Source organism: Melopsittacus undulatus, chromosome Z (genome assembly GCF_012275295.1).
Source record: "Melopsittacus undulatus isolate bMelUnd1 chromosome Z, bMelUnd1.mat.Z, whole genome shotgun sequence".
NCBI lineage: Eukaryota > Metazoa > Chordata > Aves > Psittaciformes > Psittaculidae > Melopsittacus > Melopsittacus undulatus.
The window spans coordinates 98,058,666-98,077,161 of NC_047557.1; the positions used below are offsets into that span (position 1 = coordinate 98,058,666).

The 18,496-nt window shown below is 42.0% G+C and overlaps 3 protein-coding genes across 3 annotated transcripts; all 3 read left to right on the forward strand.

Moving 5' to 3' along the window:
- The first annotated feature begins 605 nt into the window (after positions 1 to 605).
- Positions 606 to 1,558, forward strand: LOC101869450 (arylamine N-acetyltransferase, pineal gland isozyme NAT-3). Its single transcript, XM_005152151.3, is given in 2 exon segments — positions 606 to 621; positions 624 to 1,558. Coding segments are annotated over 2 exon segments (951 nt in total).
- A 6,172-nt stretch (positions 1,559 to 7,730) lies between these two features.
- Positions 7,731 to 8,618, forward strand: LOC101869284 (arylamine N-acetyltransferase, liver isozyme-like). Its single transcript, XM_005152150.3, has one exon. It carries the CDS (start codon positions 7,731 to 7,733, stop codon positions 8,616 to 8,618), a length of 888 nt encoding a protein of 295 aa, XP_005152207.2.
- Positions 8,619 to 12,908: 4,290 nt separating this feature from the next.
- Positions 12,909 to 13,781, forward strand: LOC101868941 (arylamine N-acetyltransferase, pineal gland isozyme NAT-10). Its single transcript, XM_031051925.2, has one exon. The coding sequence runs from the start codon at positions 12,909 to 12,911 to the stop codon at positions 13,779 to 13,781; it is 873 nt and encodes a 290-aa protein (XP_030907785.1).
- The last annotated feature ends 4,715 nt before the right edge of the window (positions 13,782 to 18,496 follow it).

Genomic DNA, 18,496 nt, shown 5'->3' on the forward strand with positions numbered 1-18,496 from the left:
GCTGCAGGGAGACAGCTCACAACAGATGAAGCAAAAAACCTCCCTCTGTGCTGTGTTTCTGCCCTAAAAATCGCCCCAGCTCTGTGCTCCAGGTCACATCTGCTACTGCCAGCATGGCAAGCAGGAGCAACCGAGACCAAATCATGCCAGGCTGCCTAAATAATGAAGAAAATGCCACTTCAGGATAGATTTCTTTCAGATCTGGCTGCAGAGGAGGCTCTGGATTGCTCTGCAAGAGTGGGAGGGTTTGTTTTCTGCTTCTGGTTTGCTGAGTCAAACAGAGAGTAAGGCAGTTCAGATCTGGAGAGGCTTGGTTCCTGTAATTTCTAGTGTGGAAACAGTGCTGCTACTGTTTTTGTTCCTTCCTACAGAGATTTGTAGCTTTGCTGGGCAGGAACTGTACTGAAATGTGCTTAGCACAGCTGGAGCCTTTCATCACAGCTGTAAAAGAAACAATTAAAAATAACATTTGTGCTCATCAGCAGTGTCCCATTGGCTTCCCTCACTGCTAATACTCACTCAGCTGCCTTTGATGGGGCCATTAGTCAAATCCCGCTCATCTTCTGAGCAGGTCACCCATAATAATGAGTGCCCCATTATAAGAGATGGGGAAGATCCTTCCACCACTCTGACAAAACCTATCATTTTTTTCCACCATTCTCTTAGCAGCAGCATGAGCAGCAGCATGGACATCAAGGAATATTTCACCAGGATTTCTTACCAGGGCTCCTATGATAACCCAGACCTGGCTACCTTGACCGATATATTCCAGCATCACATCCGAGCAGTCCCTTTTGAAAACCTCAGCATCCACTGTGGGGAAGGCATTGAGCTGGACCTGGAAGCAACTTACAACAAGATAGTGAGGAAAAACCGTGGGGGCTGGTGCATGGAAAACAACTACCTTTTATCTTGGGTCCTGAAAACCCTCGGCTACAATGTCACCCTCCTGGGATCAAAAGTTTATGTCCCGGAGTACGACGCATATGCAGATGAAATTGATCATTTGCTGCTAAAAGTGGTGCTTGATGACAAACCCTTCATCGTGGATGGTGGGTTTGGGATGGCTTACCAGATTTGGCAGCCAATGGAGCTGATTTCAGGGACAGACCAGCCGCAGACTCCTGGTGTCTTTCGCTTCCTGGAGGAGAGTGGGATCTGGTACCTTGAGAAGGTGAAAAGGAAGCAGTGGGTTCCCAACCAAAGCATGTCCGCTTCCCATAACACTGAAAAAGAAGTTTGCCGTCGGGTTTATCTCTTCACCCTTCAGCCACGGGACATTGAAGAGTTCCAAGCCTGTAATGCCCACCTGCAGACAGCGCCTGACTCGCTGTTTGTGAAAAAGTCTATCTGCAGCCTGCAGACCACAGATGGCATCAGAGCTCTGGTGGGATGGAAATTCACTGAGATAAAGTACAATTATAGGGATAATATGGATCTTGTGGAAACCAGAATCCTTGGAGATGAAGAAATGGAGAAAACACTGAAAGATAAATTCAATATAACACTAGAGAAGAAATTTGTACCCATCAATACAAGCAGGTTGTCTCTATTTTAACTCACTGTCTGAATTATAATTCAACTCAATAGCATTATATGCAATCCTCCCTCATTTCTGAGAAGCATTTAAAGGTTAAGCTTTCTCTTTCCATCTACACCAGTGTAAAGCAGAACATGTTAGCATGAATCTGGAAAATAAATTTATTTTTACAACTGCCCCTGCCTCTCTTTTTGGTTTGGGCACAAATAATTTCTTCCCAGCTCAACCAAATCTCTTCCCTTCTGTTTGTGCTTATCTGCAAACAGACTCTGCTCATCCCCTTATTCCTTTCATCTTGTAAAAGCTCTTCTAAATACATGCAGAGCAGCAGGGCAGAGCAATGGAGCTGTACGTCTCTTTCTTCATTACTTTGTGCTGCCACCTGGGGAAACCATACCCACCTCTTTAAATTAATACCTTATTACTTCTGGAATTTAATAGCCGGGAAAACAAAGACATCCAGCTCCAAGTTTGCTATAGTTAAGCCGTAAGCCGCTCTTCGCTCTCGCATTCACAACGCCCTCTCACACACCAGCTGGACAGTCCCGTGCCTCTGCCACTCTGTGCAAATACTTACAAATGGGCTGTTTATGCCCTAAAACTGATGAGAACCATGAGCAGAAAATTGTCTGGTGTCAGACTTGACACGACTCCTGTTCCCTCAGCGTCATAATCAAAAAGCAGTATTTCTTTGAACTGAAAGCCTCTCCCATGCATTCTGTTTGCTATCACCCAGCAGCAGCCTGCTGGGAGTAGATGCTCCTCTCATAAGACTCCACTCCAAGTGTTATTGCACATTAATTATCACGGCTCAACAATTTATCTGAATTATTTTTCCTGAATTATTTTCCTGAAACTCATCTGTTCTACTGAGGATGTGTTTGCAGTGATACCAATTATATTGATATAAGGAGAAATGATGAATCTTAATCAGATACCCAACAGCTAAGATTTTTAGTATGAGAAATCGCTCAAATGTGATCAGTTATCATTTTGACCTCTGAGAAGATTCTTGAAGTTCCTTTCAGTACAAATGGTGGAAGCATTACAACTATGCACTCATGATGAAGAAAATTATATAAGTCAATTACAATTAAATTAAAAAAATAAGAATTATGAAGTAGAACTATCAAGTTGTTTTTTCCCCAAAATACAACATGTATTCCCTAAAGTAAAAAATGTCATTAATCACTGCAGTTGTCCTGATTATTTGTATGCACTAATATTTTGCAGCTATGACTTTTAAAATACAGTAACTCACTGCTTCTTTTTATTTCTTATGCGATGTGTGCAGCTTTCTATAACCAACAATTTATAGTTAATAAAGCTGCTGCTATTCTGCATGCCCAAAATTTACTTCTTTGAGACATGGTGAGCTCCCAACTCCATGTCTTCCCAGAGTCAAACACATCCATGTGTGCTTGGCTGCGTGTGTGCAATAGTTCCCTACAGCAAGTGAGGTTCCCCCATCCTACAGGGAAATGAAATGTTAACTACTGACCCTGTAGTAGACTGCAGAAGAAAAAGGGGCTTCCTATAGTGTGGACCAGCAACTTGCAACAGATTGTTAGAGGAAACCAGGATCTGGCTTGTTTGCAATCTGTATCCTTCTTTGGTACCCATATTAGTGGAAGAGCTAAAGGAGTTAAACTCGGTGGGTTTATCCTTGCATCAGCCTGGAGAAGAGCAGCAGGACAGAAATAAAAGCCCAGCAGGGTCTTGCAGAGGTGTGGGGCAGGGAAAAGCCCACGTAGAACCAAAAATGTCCATTGTTTGTGGGAACAGACATGGGAAACACCTAGAAAGGGCTGCACCCTTTTTTCTCCCTAAGCCTGGGTGTTTCTCATGCTCTGGGTTGTTTCATGGGCTGAGGGAAAAGGTATAGAATCATAGAACTGTTTAAGCTGGAAAGACCTTCAAGATCAGAGTAGGGCGTTGTGTCCATCTCCGCAGATACTCAGCATGTGAAGGACAAACAACAATGGCAAAACCCACTTTCCTTTCAGCTGGCTTATCCAGGGCCTCTGTGCCTGCTCTGGTTGCTCTGGCTGTTGCCTGCTTCATGGCACAGCTTGATGCCTCTGGCCCTCCTGCTCAGCATACCCACGGAAGCAGATTTTATTGCAGAGTAATTGAATGAAGCTCTCTGTTGGACATTAAAAACAAGAGGCTTTTCATCTCAGAGTGCAGTAGTTTGCTTTTTCCCTGTCACTAACTTTGGAGACAAACACTTAAAGGCATAGGAGGCTCAGGGAGCACAGGGTTTTCCAGGAGCAGCGTCCTTGCTGCCAAAGGACAGGGCTTCTCTTTGAACCCTAAGGGACTTGGCTAAATGACTTGGCAAATCTGACCTTGTTGCTTTCGGGATTGGGTATCATTCACAAAGAATAGCTCAGTGCAGTGTGATTAACTCCGCAGTGGCTATCTCCCACCAGTAAATCAGTGACATCTTGGCTTGGATGACTGTCTTCCTACCTAAGCCACTTCCTGTAGGGCTCCAGGCCACACAAGTGTCAACAATGTAAAATGTGCATCAAAATTTGCACTGTTGTTTTGCTGCTGTTGTTTTTCATGGGGTCAACCATTGAGGTGCCCCAGAGACTGACGCACCCAGTTGACCTGTGGGGTTGAGGATGGGTTATAATTGCTTACAGAAGCTGCTGGATAGACCCATACTGTATTTCTCCTTTGCACTCCTGAAGGGCTTCAACTCTTAATCAGTAACATGGGAGGTTAAAGTTTACTCTATTGTAAGCAATCTGGGGACTGGGTCATTTTTAGGCTCTGTGTACGGCACCTAACACAATGAATTGCATGACAGGGCTTTCTGTGCAGATGCCAAAACAAATAAATCAACTAAACAGTCAGAATATAAACTATTAGAAAAGAAGAAACCCTTCGTCCTCTTTTCCTGCTCTGCTAGAGGACAAGGCTGTCTTTGCAGGCAGTAAAGGCAGCCTGGACCTTTAAAAGCAGCAGTTCCAGGAACAGCGCTTCCTGGGAACTTTGGAGCAGACCAGGGCAGCAAGGCTGAGCTCGCTGGCAGAGAGGTAAGTGCTCTGGTGTCTGATCTTTAACTTTATCTTCCAGCTGCAGGTCAGCCTGTTTGGAAAAGCCCACCCCTGTGGGACTGCATACCATGTGCTTAGCACTGGAGGCATATTAGCAAAGTATAAATTACAGCAGCTCTAGGGCTGACAAGTGTGCGTTGCATTGCAAGGACATTGTCCAAGTGCAAAGATCAATTGCTGGAGACTTAAACTAACCCCTTTATGCTGAGCCACAGTGTATGAAAAACCCAGCAGTGGACTCACAGAGTAGCTTAAAATCAAATGAATGGTACAGGCATTGCAAGAGGATCCAGCCTTGGAAGCCTCTCATGAATTTTAGCAGGGAACTCTTCCTGATATTCAGCCTAATTCTGAAAGGAAACAGTGGTCCCCAGTGATACTTGCAGACAGGCACAACCCACACCTGGATGTCACTACCCACCAGCCTGCATGAATGCTGAGTTTATCCTCCTGCTGTTGCAGGAGCAAAAGCAAACAAGGCTGAGATCTGGACTGAGGCTTAAGATATTTGGCAACTTGGTTTTGGAATACAAACTGTCCCTAGTGAGGGCTTGCTAGCTGCTGCAGGCCCATCACTACTGAGATAGAAATGGTTGTGCAGAGGGGAAAAGCTGTCTGTGGCAAGGCAAAGGAGTAAACAAATTTATGTGAGTATTCCCCAATGCCAATGGTTTTGTACTGCAGGTTTATTATACTTCAACCTCTCCTAGTATTCATTGAAATCAGAGCCCATTTTGTCAGGCATCACGAGGCTGTCTCTACTATACAGGCTTTAAAGAAATGAGGCCAGATAAGGGGCAGATAGGGAAACAGAGGTATGGGCTGAGCATTTCCCAAAGTATGTTTTCCCAAAGCCTCATTGCCAGCACCCTATAGAAGATCTTGATGGGGAGGTTGTGGTGGCTGGAAGTGGGGAGCTGGTTATTCACTGCTGGGGCAATGGGGACACCCAGCCCCAGGAGACAGGTTGCAGAGAGGGCATTACATCTTCTGCTGCTGGCCCAGAACAGGGGCAGTGTATCAGACCCACCAGGCTAATGGACTCGCTTGAGCGTCTCCTGGTCAGATGTTCAGCTTGACACTATCTCAGGGAACAGATGTTTCCATCAGGCTATGCAAAATGGCTAGGACTGGGAATAGAAAAGAAAATGGGGACTGCATGATGAGCCTGCTCCTGTACATGTGTGCTGTCTGTTGGGGAGGGAATGGCTTTGTACAAGCAGTGTTTCCAAGGAGATCCTGCCAGAGATGGGTGCCCTTGTCGTAAAAAAAGTATGGAAAAACCCATAAACTGCAATATCAAAGGCACATTGCTGTTTTTCTGTGTAAGCTCTTTGTGTTCTTTTGAAGAAATGATGTTTATTTCTTATTCTTTTATCAGGATTGTCCTCTATTCTGTTACATTTTCCCATGATTTTGCATCAGCCAGTCTGAGTTCTGTACCAGTGCAGATCTGGAGCAATACAACTAAGTCAAGTGAGTTGTGCTGATGGCATCAAAACTGGGGTTAAAGTCTAGAGGTTAGGTCATTTGATGTGCTTGCCTGCTGGTTGGGGGTATTTCCACCTATGTATTTGAGATAGGATTTTTAAGAGCTCCTGGAACTTGATTGAGTGCTGGCATGGACATCAGGACAAACTGCTGGTCACTCCTAGGGGAGCAGTTGGACCAAAGCTGAGAACAGTTGCTGGAAATCTCACACCTTATCTACATCAAATGATTTTTGGAAAATCCTCCCAGGGAACATATGACCAATTTCAAGCAGCACAAATCATAAAATCATAGAATGGCTTGGGTTGGAGAGCACCTGAAGATCATTTAGTCCCACCCCTCCCTTGTAGGCAGGGATGCCTCACCCTAGACCATGTCACCCAAGGATCTGTCCAACCTGACTTTGAACACTGACAGGGATGGAGCATTTATCACTTCTTTGTGAAGCCCATTCCAGTGCCTCACCACCCCCACAGTAAAGAACTTCTTCCTTATATCCAATCTAAATCTCCCCTGTTTAAGTTTAAACCCCTCACCCTTTGTCCTGTTGCTATAGTCACTGATGGAGAGTCCCTCTCTGGCACCCTTGTAGGAAGCCTGCTATGAGGTCTCAGAACTTCTGGAAATTAATACAGTCCTTAGCAAATTATGAATGATTCTGGAAAACAAATATTCTTGCATGGAAAAAAAGCAAAGTTAAAACTAAATTAAAGTAAAAAGAAATCCTTGCAGATACTAGGTGTGTCAGAGGATTAGATGTGTTACAGGGAACCTTTTGCATCTTGGCCCGTATGTAGCCAATGACAATCTCTTTTGGTTAATGAAAGAAAAGGGGTTCAGAGACATGAAGACATAAAATATATCTAATAAATTGAGCTGAAACTAAGGGTTTTGGTTTGTAAAACATGGTAAAAGAAGCCAAAAGCTGATGAATATACCTTGAATGTATTCTTAATAATTATCAATTCATCTGACCCCTAGGTTAGGAAAATTAACAGTTCTTTCCTTTCAACAGCCAGGGTCAAAGCTCTGTCTGAACTCCACAGGGTAACTAAAGAGATTAAGAAAACAACAATCTACTTCACAGAGAAGCCTGTCTAAAACGGTGACACACTGAGATGTTAATCCCAGCTAGCTGAAGCCATGAATGTAAAACTTCCCAACTAAATTACCTGTGGGATAAACAAAGAATTGCTTACCTATTACAGTAAAAGAAACAGCAAGAAATTGCTGTGACTTTCATGCTGTTATGGTCCAGCAGTTTTTCTGCAAAGCGGATTTTTATCCTTTTTATAAATTTTTTGTCACGTGGGACCCCCATCCAGAGCTAGAGATTCTGTTGTGCCATGTCTTCCCATAGGAAAGACATCCACCTATGTTGAAGACAATATCTGAGAGAGAGAAAGCATTATTGTCACCTGCTCCTATCCTCATCTCTTTTTTAATACAGATGACACAGGCAGATCCAGCCTGCATTCATCTATCAAGGGTACAGGTTTCTTTCAAACCCTCAATGAAACAGCCTAGACTGCATTTGCAGACTGGTTAACCTATGCTACAGTAATAGGAGTGAGCCCCTTGACAGCCACACAACAGTAATTGGCTATTTTTCTACTCACACAGGTAAAATGAACATTCAAGAGTATTTTGCAAGGATTTCTTACAATGAGTCCCATAAGGATGCAGACTTGCAAACCTTAACAGTAATTTTCCAGCATCACATCCAGGCGATTCCTTTCGAAAACCTCAGCATGCATTGTGGGGAGACCATCGAACTGGATTTACAAGCTATTTACAATAAGATTGTGAGAAAGAAACGTGGTGGATGGTGCCTGGAAACCAATTACCTTTTATTTTGGGCCTTGGAAGAATTAGGGTTTGATGTCTGTATTCTTGGAGGAAATAGTTACAAACCAGCAGAGAGAGCATATGCTGCTGAGATGAATCATATCCTACTGAAGGTGGTGATCAAGGGAAATTCCTATATAGTAGATGCTGGTTTTGGTGGTGCCTACCAGTCATGGCAGCCGTTGATACTGATTTCTGGGAAAGATCAACCCCAGACCCCTGGCATCTTCCGCTTCATGGAAGACAATGGCACCTGGTACTTTGAGAAAGTCAAAAGGAAGCATTATATTCCCGAGCAAAGTGAGCCTGCCACTGGTACTCCAGAACCAGGAAATATCAGAAAAATGTATACATTCACACTTCAGCCACGACATATAAATGACTTTCAGGAGCTAAACACAATCCTACAAGTGTCTCCAGATAACATACTTCAGAAGAAGTCAATCTGCAGTCTCCAGACCTCTGAAGGGATTTATTCCTTAGTTGGATGGACCTTCATTGAGGTTAAGTATAAGTACACAGAGGATACGGACCTGCTGCAGTTCGCAACTCATACAGATGAAGAGGTTGAGAAGATACTGAAAGACAAATTCGGTATAGTGTTGGAGAACAAACTCACACCAGTAAATGTTCGTGGCTTGCCACCTAATTTAGTGGATACAATTTAATCCTAATGCTGTTTTAGATGAATCTTTATATAGCCAATATAAAAAGTTCTAAATTAACATTAATGGCATTTAATCTGATTCTAAAGTTGAGCTAGTCAGGTGGACACAAAGCTTGGTAAATTCAAGTATATTGCTAATTAACTGCATATACCAATTACATGTTTTTTCTTAAGCTACTCATTTAGAAACTGAGATACCTTACTACCTCTAATTTGCCTGTATGGAAATAGACTTTTGACTCCGTAACATTTTGTTCCACCTCTCTGGATCTGCTTTTATTTCAGACATATTTTGTGGCAAAAAACCCCGAAATGATACAGAAGGAGCAGCTGTGTTACCATTTCACACAAAAGACCTCTAATCTTTTTTTTTTGTATTATTTCCAATCTTCTCAGCAGAGTTTTAAGAATTATTCACTTCCTTTAACAGGCTGAAATGAAAGTTGAGCTGAATTTGGCTTTCAGACTTCATAAAAAAAAAAAAAGAAGGGTTAAGACCTTTTCAAAACAAGCCACTATTAGGTGCTGATTGGCTTATGATGAAATAAGTTTAAAGACTTGAGTCCTATTCCCTTACCAGAAATTGACGCAAAGTGAGCTATTTATGCAAGATCACTTAAACAATCCCCAAAGCTCTCTAATTTTTCTGATTCTGATTTTTCTGTGTATCCGAAACAAAATCAATAGAAGATGAGATGATTCAACAGTTCTTAAAAACCAGGCTTTTGGTGGCCAAAATGGAAACAATCAAAGTTAGATCAACCTCTGTAAACTATAGTCTAAACTTCTGGGGCCTAACCTTCCTGAGATGTCAAGCAGAGATGACAGCATTACAGATAAAACTCTTCATGTTTATTCTAAACAGCATTCTGCACAAAAGCCACGTGAATTAAGTAATACTGCAGATGAAAAAGAAAACAATGGGAAGTCAGAACATGCCACCGGTGTGATTTCGCAGTGTATTATATATAACACAAAAGCTTTTAACCTTTACAATACTTGTGGCAGGTACTGTATAGGATGTATTATTAAAGAGGGCAACAGGAGAGCATCTGTCCTTGGCCAAGAAAAAGACTTTGACGCTTGTATTAGTCAACCACACAGACTCATGGGGCACTGATGTGCCTAAAGCTCTCGTGCTTTCCCAGATGCAGTCTGATGCGCTCTCTGACTTTCCAAAAGGGACCTCTGACTTCCTACCTCCATCAGATGAAGAGCAGATATGCTTGACAGGGAGAGAATTAAGTAAACAGCTCTGCAGCACTTTGAAGATGCAGAAGACCAAGTTTCAGGGAGGAAAGGCATTACTTTGTGCAAATTAGTATTTGTCATGGAATTTGTTACGTGTTGGCACCTCCAAAATAACTCCCTGCTGCAGTTGAAACTTCGGGCAGATAGCAAAAACTCCTTTGTGGGCAAAGAAGGGTCGTTTTGTACATCCGTGGAGCATGGGAACATGCAGCCTGCAACACCATGGCAGTGTACTCTCAAGGAAGCAGATGACTGTCCTCCACCCCAATGTGCTGGCTTCTGAAATAACAATAATTTAATTTTTAAATGTTACAGAGCTGTTTGCAGCTATCACAGTTATTTTACATGGAAAACAAGTTCATTCTGGTCTTGACTGGGGGAAACATAAACATCTATTAAAAGAAACAAAGTTTAATTTGCTCATGGATCAGTGAAGTCCAAAAATGTGCCTCTATGTTGGATGGACTCTGCCCTTTCTCAGCATTTAAGATTCAGGAGTAAGGGCCAGTAGAACTTAGAAGAAGACAACCCTTTCAGTTTGTACCCACTCCTGGCTTTGCTGACAGTTGCTTCAGTAATAAACAACCCAGAAGCTGAAGACCTTGATAAATAAATAAGGCTATGTTAAGAGGTAAGTTTATTTTCTTAAAGAACCCTCCAATGAAAAGAAAACCTAGTTACTTTATGATAGTAAAGGTTGTGGGCAACAAGACAAGTAATAGTCTCTTTAGGAAAAATATACAGAAATGTGTGGATATGGAGCAAAAATATCATCTGCTAAGCACGGGCTCTTAAAGAGCATAAATTAGTGATAACGCAGTTTCAAATCTTTCATTTCTTGCTCTTCAGGAGGAGATTCATTTGACTGAGATTCTTTTGTTTAGATAAAATAGTAGATACAGATTTTGAATTAGAACCTTTTGTTGGATGTTATTATTTTAGATTTTTAAGTTTTAAAATATTGCAAATGCAAAGGAAGCAAAAGATCAATCTAATAGTAGATACTGCTTTATTTGGAATAAAAGTACAGTCCTCTAAAAACAACTTAAAAGAATTACAAGCTGGTTGCTGTACCCCAGAAAATCCATGTGTTAATGTATTAGGATAAAAGTAGACAGATAATGTATTTTAACAGTGGAATTGCTGATAGTGTGCATAGTATTGGTAAAGAATATTTTTATAAGAGTATCTTCATTTGCACATTTAGAAATAGTTCTTTAAAGTTCTTCTGCTGATGTTTTTCTCTGCATAAATCACAGCCACATTTGTGGATTACCTTTTCAGTATCTAGTTTTTCATCTGCTCAAAATTCAAAAGGATAGTAGCTTTTATTTCCTACAGTCAAGATCTAATGCTGATCAATCATATTATGGAGCCTCAGAGAGAAATTATAAATAAGATAAACTCAAAAAGCAGCTTTATGTTGGTGTGATTTATTCAGCATTCACAATTTGAGCAGGCAGAATTGGATAGATTTGAATTCTGCAAATCAAAAGAAAAATGTGCCATGAGTCTTACATTATAATTAACAAATATTACATTGAGAATATCCTCCAACAATATACTTAAATTTCACTGGAAGCTCAATTCCTCTCTGTAGAAAGGTTTTTGATGGTGCTCTCTATCACCTTTGTACAGCTGCTTCTATACCATGCATATGCAAATCATGAATCTGACCCTGAAAATCATCTTGAGAAATTCAAGCTTGACATAAACATTCAGCAGCTCACCACTGAATTTATCTGAATACAAGTCTTCCTGAGTTGCTAATATTAAGTGTCTAAATCTCAGCTTACTTTATGCACAAAAGATTTCCAAGTAGCTTTGCAGGCTGTCTAGAAGTTAAGTATTTGTAGTAACTCCCCACTGTTGAACCACTTAGTGCTGTCTTTGTGAAGGTTCAAGCCTTCAAAACTTTTTGTGCCCAGCTCCATATCCAAGCAGGCAATCCACAGTGTGCTGTACAAACAGCATCAGATACCTACAATACATCCAGGTCATAACTGTGGCCAGCAGTGACGGGCCATTGCGAAAGCCAGATGACTATATGTGACTTGCTAGGGTATTAGACGGCAAAAAGTAAGTTCAGTACTTTCTCATGCAGCAATCTCGCTCATGAGGAGTCCTATCAAGACGGTGCACTGCTGGAGGCAGGACAGACAGGGATGCACTGTATGAGGCTCCAGCAATTCTCAGTTATGCCTGAAAAGGAAGGAGTTTTGAGAAAGGCCAGGGCTAGAGAGATGTAAAGCAGCTCCCGTTCATTTTCAGGACACCCTGCGAGACGCAGGGCACAGTGGAGAATAGAGATGTGCTCTTTGTCTTTTAGGTCACTCACCTCCTTTCAGATTAATTATTCAGACAACAAAATAAGTTTGTGCAACACTCAGAGCAGACAAGAGACTCGGTGGTCTGTGACTTTTGCGAAGGTCACAGTTTTCTTCCAGTTATAGTTATCTGAATAAAACTTGACACTTTACAAAATGTGCAGGGAGTATCATTCTCGCTTTTTGTAATTGGAGGAAGAGTGACATGTACTGAATGAGCATTCATTTACCATCAGTGAATCAGTGGCAGACTCATGAAAAGAACATGCGAATCCTGGCTTAAATTATCCTCCCTCTGACTGGCAGATAACACTGCTTCCCCCATTGACACTCCTTTCACTGAACAGTGGATTTAGACTGATTTTCATGAACCCTCCTGAACACTCCCTAGTGTGATCTTACATTTCTTCTCAACCCCTCTGTTACAATGCAAATGCAGCAAATCCCCATTTTGTAGCATATCAAGCTGAAACAGCATCAGCTCCTTGCCATAGGGATGACTCTAAGACAAACAGCAAGCCCTCGTACATGCTGCTTTTCTTGCTGGAGGAACCATTTGATATGAATACTTGTTACTTTTAAAAACTGCTCCATTGAGGTTCAGTACATTAAAGCATCTTTGCTGGCAGCAGCTTGGGCAGTTTTTCACAGCACCATACATCACTGATGTAAAGAAACAAAACCAAAAAACAATTCCTTCTTTTACAGGTGACATGAACCTTGAAGAGTATTTTGCAAGAACTGGCTATAAAGGTTCCCTTGAAAAACAAGATTTGGAAACCTTAACCGATATATTCCAGCACCACATCCGTGCTGTTCCCTTTGAAAACCTCAGCATCCATTGTGGGGAGAAAATTACTTTGGAGTTGGAGCATGTGTATAACAAAATTGTGCGGAGGAAGCGGGGTGGCTGGTGCATGGAAAACAACCAGCTGTTGGGCTGGGTCCTGAAACTTCTGGGGTATGACACCAGCTTTCTGGGAGCGTATGTGTTCAATCCACACCAAAACGCATATGCCACCCTCATGACCCATCTCCTTGTAAAAGTAGTTATTGATGGCAAAGCCTACATTGTTGATGGAGGCTTTGGTGTATCCTATCAGATGTGGCAGCCGATGGAGCTGGTGTCAGGAAAAGACCAGCCCCAGGCTCCTGGTGTCTTTCGCTTCACAGAGAAAAATGCCATCTGGTACCTCGAGAAAATGAGACGGAAACAATACATCCCAAATCAAAACTTCTCTAACTGCGATCTTCTGGAGAAAAAAGACTGTCGGAAAGTTTACATGTTCAGCCTCGAGCCACGGACAGTGGAAGATTTCCGTTTCCAGTGCACGTACCTTCAGACCTCTGCAGACTCCCTCTTTACAAAGAAGTCCATCTGTACCCTCCAGACCACCGATGGCTTTCGAGCACTAATTGGGTGGACACTCACTGAGACCACATATAACTACAAGGAAAATATGGATCTGGTGGAATTTGTAACTCTTGAAGGTGAAGAATTGGAAAAAACCCTCAAAGAAAAATTCAACATAACCCTCGACAGGAAACTTGTCCCAGTTAATGTTAAAGGATTTTACACAATCTAGGTGACCAGGAAAACCTATGCTAATGCTATGTACATACAGTACCTCCCACTGTCTGCACAATCACTACTGAAAATCATGGGATTCTTTGCAGGCAACTGAAGGAAAAATACACTAATATGAGATTAAAGTGAATTTTGTTCTGGGAAAAATCAGTCAGGTAGATAAAAAAAAAGAAAAAAAAGGAAATCTGAAGTCAGGTGGATGGAATTAATCTGTTGTGAGATGACTGCATTAAATTTTCGGCACAAATGTAGGATCTCATTTGAATTCGCTTATAAACTTGGGTGAGAAATATGTCTGGAGAATTTTGGAGTGCCTATAGCACATAAATAGGACTATGGATTATTAATTGTGAAATGCTGCCAACACATTTTCTATGGTTATTATAGGGAGAAATGTAATCTGTGACCATTTAGACAATGAAGTACACATTTAGAACTTCATTTTTCACAGGATCTAACCACTTGCAGCTCATCTCACTTCTCTATCTTTAATATAAGTAAAACAATGTCATCCTTGAAAGGAGCATTAGGAGCCATAATTCTTTCACCATCATCCTTAGACAAAACATAGTACAAAATGAAAATTACCATCATGTGCATTCCTTTTGCCATTACTGCAGTAAACTGCCCAAAGTAATTTTTGGTATGTACGTATTTTTCTGGTGATGAAAACTGAATATCCTGCAGCATTATTGTGGCTGATGGGATCTATGGGGATATCTATAAACTCTGCTTCTGAGAAGTAATCTTTCTTTAAAGGGTGAACAAGGCTTAAATGTCACAACTGGCTTAGATTTACTTCTGCTTCAAAGGGGTGGAAAATCGGTATTTTTAGCATTGCAAGTTATTTGTACAATGAAAGTAGAACAATGAAGCTAACCCCACTGTACTGTTAATTGTGCCTCTCTTGTGTATAACAAACATGGGAGTTCATGCAGGTATCCTGAATGAGTACCACTTGGCACAGACGCATTCATGTCACAAGTGAGTTAATTCAGCTGTATCAAAGTGAAAAAAAAAGTCAAGACAACCAAATCTAAAGAAGCCTCCTTCTTTAGAATCATTTCACAATCACATTTCCCCATTTATAAAAACCTGTTGTTCCCTCTACCCTGCTGCTCTGCAAAAAGCCCAATCAAGGGAAACATTCTCAAATGCATCACAAATTAGCAGAAAAAATGAAAAATACTCTTTCTTCCTAATCTACAATAATCCTTGGTATTGGTCAAATGTTAAATTTGTCCTACTGATGTGTTTTTGCTCAAAGACATCATGTGATCATGAGTCTCACAAATCCTGCAACTTTATACCTGAAAACAAATAAAAGTAATAACATAAATGAGTTGCTTTAAGTACAGAGTCCCTAACTCCTTCACTGCTGCACACACCATTTGCTGAGTAAATGAGGTCTGTTCAATCATGCTATCGATCTACTGGACAACACTTCCCACCACAAACTTCTTGAGCCAAACAGGACAATATTGAACAAATCTGGCAATGGTGTTGGTGAAGGTAAGTCCCTACAGGTTCCTGGATAAAGACCTCGCAGGCTGAGGATCAAGATGATCACCAAAGAGGAGGCCCAGTGGTGAGATTGGCAGCCAACAGCTCTGGACTAGTCATAGTGAGTGTCAGCTCTTTCCTGTTATCAGCTGTGGTGGCAGCTAATGGCTTGAGTACTCACGTACTTGCATAGGGACAAGAAACCAAGGGCCAAGCAAGAGGTAACAGGGGACAATGGAAGCTCTGAGGTATGAACATAGTTTTTCTATGGAGCTAAGGACTTCAGGCTGTAATTTGTGCTCATATTATCCTCATACTCATCTTAAAGTCCAATTTTACCCCTTTCTAAATGATTGTTCGAAACAAGGTGGCCCACGAGATCTCAAGGAGCATTACAAGATTCAAAACACCACCTCCGTTCTAGCTGATGGCAATTCACCCAGGTCACCAAACCATACAGAATCATAGAATAGAATCATAGAATAGTTAGGGTTGGAAAGGACATTAAGATCAAGTTCCAACCCCCCTGCCATGGGAAGGGACACCTCACACTAAACAATGTCACCCAAGGCTCTGTACAACCTGGCCTTGAACACTACCAGGGATGGAGCATTCACAACTTCCTTGGGCAACCCATTCCAGTGCCTCACCACCCTCACAGTAAAGAATTTCTTCCTGATATCCAATCTAAACTTCTGTTGTTTAAGTTTTAACCTGTTACCCCTTGTCCTGTCACTACAGTCCCTAATGAGTAGTCCCTCCCCAGCATCCCTGTAGGCCCCCTTCAGATACTGGAAGGCTGCTATGAGGTCTCCATGCAGCCTTCTCTTCTCCAGGCTGAACAGCCCCAACTTTCTCAGCCTGTCTTCATACAGGAGGTGCTCCAGTCCCCTGATCATCCTTGTGGCCTCCTATGCACTTGTTCCAACAGTTCCATGTCCTTTTTATGTTGAGGACACCAGAACTGCACACAATGCTCCAAGTGAGGTCTCACAAGAGCAGAGTAGAGGGGAAGGATCACCTCCTTGGACCTGCTGGTCACGCTTCTTTTGATGCAGCCCAGGATACGGTTGCTTTCTGGGCTGTGAGCACAAACTGAAGCCGGCTCATGTTCATTTTCTCATTGACCAACACCCCCAAGTCCTTCTCCACAGGGCTGCTCTGAATCTCTTCTCTGCTCAACCTGTAGCTGTGCCTGGGATTGCTCTGACCCAGGTGTAGGACCTTGCACTTGGCATGGTTAAACTTCATGAGGTTGGCATCAGCCCACCTCACAAGTGTGTCAAGGTCCCTCTGGATGGCATTCCTTCCCTCCAGTGTATCAACAGAACCACACAGCTTGGTGTCATCGGCAAACTTGCTGAGGGCGTGCTCGATCCCACTGTCCATGTCAGCGACAAAGATGTTGAACAAGACCGGTCCCACCACCGATCCCTGAGGGACACCACTCGTTACTGGTCTACAGCTGGACATTGAGCCATTAACCACAGCTCTTTGTGTGTGGCAATCCAGCCAGTTCTTTATCCACCGAGTGCTCCACCTATCAAACTGATGTCTCTCCAATTTAGAGATAGTATTTGTCTATGCAACAAACTGCAGTTTTCTCATGCTCCTGCCTCTTGTCATGAGAACAGCTTTGAACAGACTGGTTATTTTGCCTCCCAATTTGTCTAAAGATGTTCCTGCTGTTGCTCCCAGCTCAGGTTATGGTAAGCAAGGGTTTCTTACGCAGAGGTCTGTGGTCTCATACCAGCATTTTTAACTGTGCCTGCAGTAATGGGCCGATTCAAGCCAGATTTCCCTCTTCTGATATTCAGCTCTTAACTAAAGATCTGCTGGGCTTCAAACCTCTCCCTGTCTCCATCTGTTCACAACTAGTCTCTTAACTGGGATTTTTCCTCTTGAGATTACAATTATAACCAGGTCCTCACTGTGCAATATCAAATCTCACAAAGACATGTCAACACATACAGCTGAGGAACAGTTTCACAGTTTAACTAGAGCTCCCCAAAGCTGACAAAAGCAGGTTACCTAGGTGTGAATGCCAGACCCAAAAATGCCTCAAAGGTTTGTGTTGAGAAAGGTGTAAAACCAAACAAAACCAAAGAAGCCCTGAAGCCTCATGCTGGGATTCCATTAGGCAAGGCATTACTGTCAGAGGCAGATGCTTTCACAGCCAGAAAGACATGACCAAGTCCTTAAAGCATCAGCTCTGAGAGAAATCTGCATTTGAATGCAAAAGGAAACATAGGATATTTGATGTCCTTCACCACCACTACGCTTTATTAACACTGAGAAAAGTTTAATGAGAGCCTAATAGATTGTGCAGTTTTAGTTGCTGACTGCTGTTGAAATGAACGAGAACAAATGGTTAAGAGCCCCACAACCAGGACTTGTCTAACTCCAAATACAATTTAAACTTATGGTATTTCAACTAACAGAAAGACAAGACTTCTTTTTAAGTCTGAATGCTGGATTAAATCCCAGAATCCTGGCCCAGCTACCTATTAGACACACATGCAATGCCCAATAGCACTGACAGCCACCCTTGACTAGGATTGCATTATAAGAGTGTCTTACTAGAAAGCAGGACACATAACAGAAGAAAGTTGGTTTAAATTCCATGGCACCACTAAACAGCTTCCTCCCTACCCAAAGAATCAAAGTTTAATCAGCTCATGCATTACTAAAGGGAGGATACAGGACAGCTCACTTCAGTTGGACTCTGGTCCTGCACTTCTCAAGATCTAATACTAAAGAAAATAAAAGCAACAAAACCAGAAACATGAGCAAGAAAGATGAAGCTATACAATACTTCATGTTCCAAAGTGAACATTTATTACAAGAAATAAGCACTGTCAGCCTGTCAAAGAGAGGGACAAAACTTTACCTGAGAAGACACATGCTTAAACTCAACACTGTGTGAGCTGTCAGTGAGCACAAACGACAATGCACGCGTTGCTTTGTTCACTTTAATAGGTGCCTTGGTGTAACAGGCACAAACACTTCTGGTGTCTGGTAACTCTTTTCCCACTGAATTTTGCACATAGCCATTTTAACAACCCAACTTGCTTTTGTTCTCAAAGAAGAAATGCTTTTCTTTTAGAAACAAGGCTTAGTAGGAAAATTCTACAGCTTAGGAAGCTGCACATGAAGACGCATCTGCATTTGAGACTGTTTCACAGCCAAGAAAGCTTGAATTAATGTAGG